At 35.1% G+C, this 775-nt stretch overlaps 1 protein-coding gene across 1 annotated transcript in view; it reads left to right on the top strand.

Moving 5' to 3' along the window:
* Nucleotides 1–775, top strand: part of LOC119586318 (inositol 1,4,5-trisphosphate receptor-like) — a gene marked incomplete at its 5' end in the record, with an annotated part of 125,834 nt that overhangs the window by 55,156 nt on the left and 69,903 nt on the right. Inside the window, 3 exon segments of the mRNA XM_037935029.1 lie at nucleotides 27–227; nucleotides 433–475; nucleotides 478–553. Coding sequence (XP_037790957.1) covers nucleotides 27–227; nucleotides 433–475; nucleotides 478–553 — 320 coding nt within the window.

Here is a 775-nt window from a genome sequence, read left to right as displayed (position 1 = left end):
ATTGGCTTTACTAAATGACATTGCAGCTCCTGGAGGCCAAGACTGTATGTGCAGTGTTCAAAGACAACTCCCAGCTTTGTGGTGAAGTGTCTGAACGTGTCATTCAACACTTCATCCACTGCATTGAAACCTATGGCCGCCATGTGCAATACCTCAAGTTTCTGCAGACAATTGTCAAAGCAGAGGGACAGTTTATCAGAAGGAGTCAAGATATGGTTATGCAAGAGGTGGGCAGAGCTGCTTTTTTTTCTTCTTTCTTTTTTCTATGTGATAAGGTTTAAGGTTGGTGTAGATAGGTGAATGAAATGTCTGCTTGATAATAATGTTGTGCAGGTAACATTTTGTCATAAAAAAAGTAAGTGAAACATGACCTTTATGGTTTCACTGAATTGTTAAGGTGTTTAAATACTGTATGTATATATTTTTTATCAGTTGGTTAGTGCTGGTGAGGATGTGCTTGTGTTCTACAATGAGAGAATTCATTCAACATGTTCATTGAAATGATGAAGGCAGATCGTAACAGGATGGATTATGATGAAAGTAGTCAACTCAGGTATTTGGACTTCCTCTGTTGCAATAGAATAATTATATATATATTATTTTTTGAAACATGAGAGTAATATTTAGATAGTTGTTATAATTATTTAGAAAGATTAATGTAAGATTTTAGATTGCAGAGGCAAAGACTTTTGCTGAAAGGTTTGTGAAAGATTTACAAATTTTTAAGCTGTATTTAGTATTTTTAGGAGTACTTCTAGCATAACCCAATGCCGCC

This window comes from Penaeus monodon, chromosome 21, assembly GCF_015228065.2.
Source record: "Penaeus monodon isolate SGIC_2016 chromosome 21, NSTDA_Pmon_1, whole genome shotgun sequence".
Classification (NCBI taxonomy): Eukaryota; Metazoa; Arthropoda; class Malacostraca; order Decapoda; family Penaeidae; genus Penaeus; species Penaeus monodon.
The sequence above is the reverse complement of the archived record's forward strand: the minus strand, read 5'-3'. Positions and strand labels throughout refer to the sequence as shown.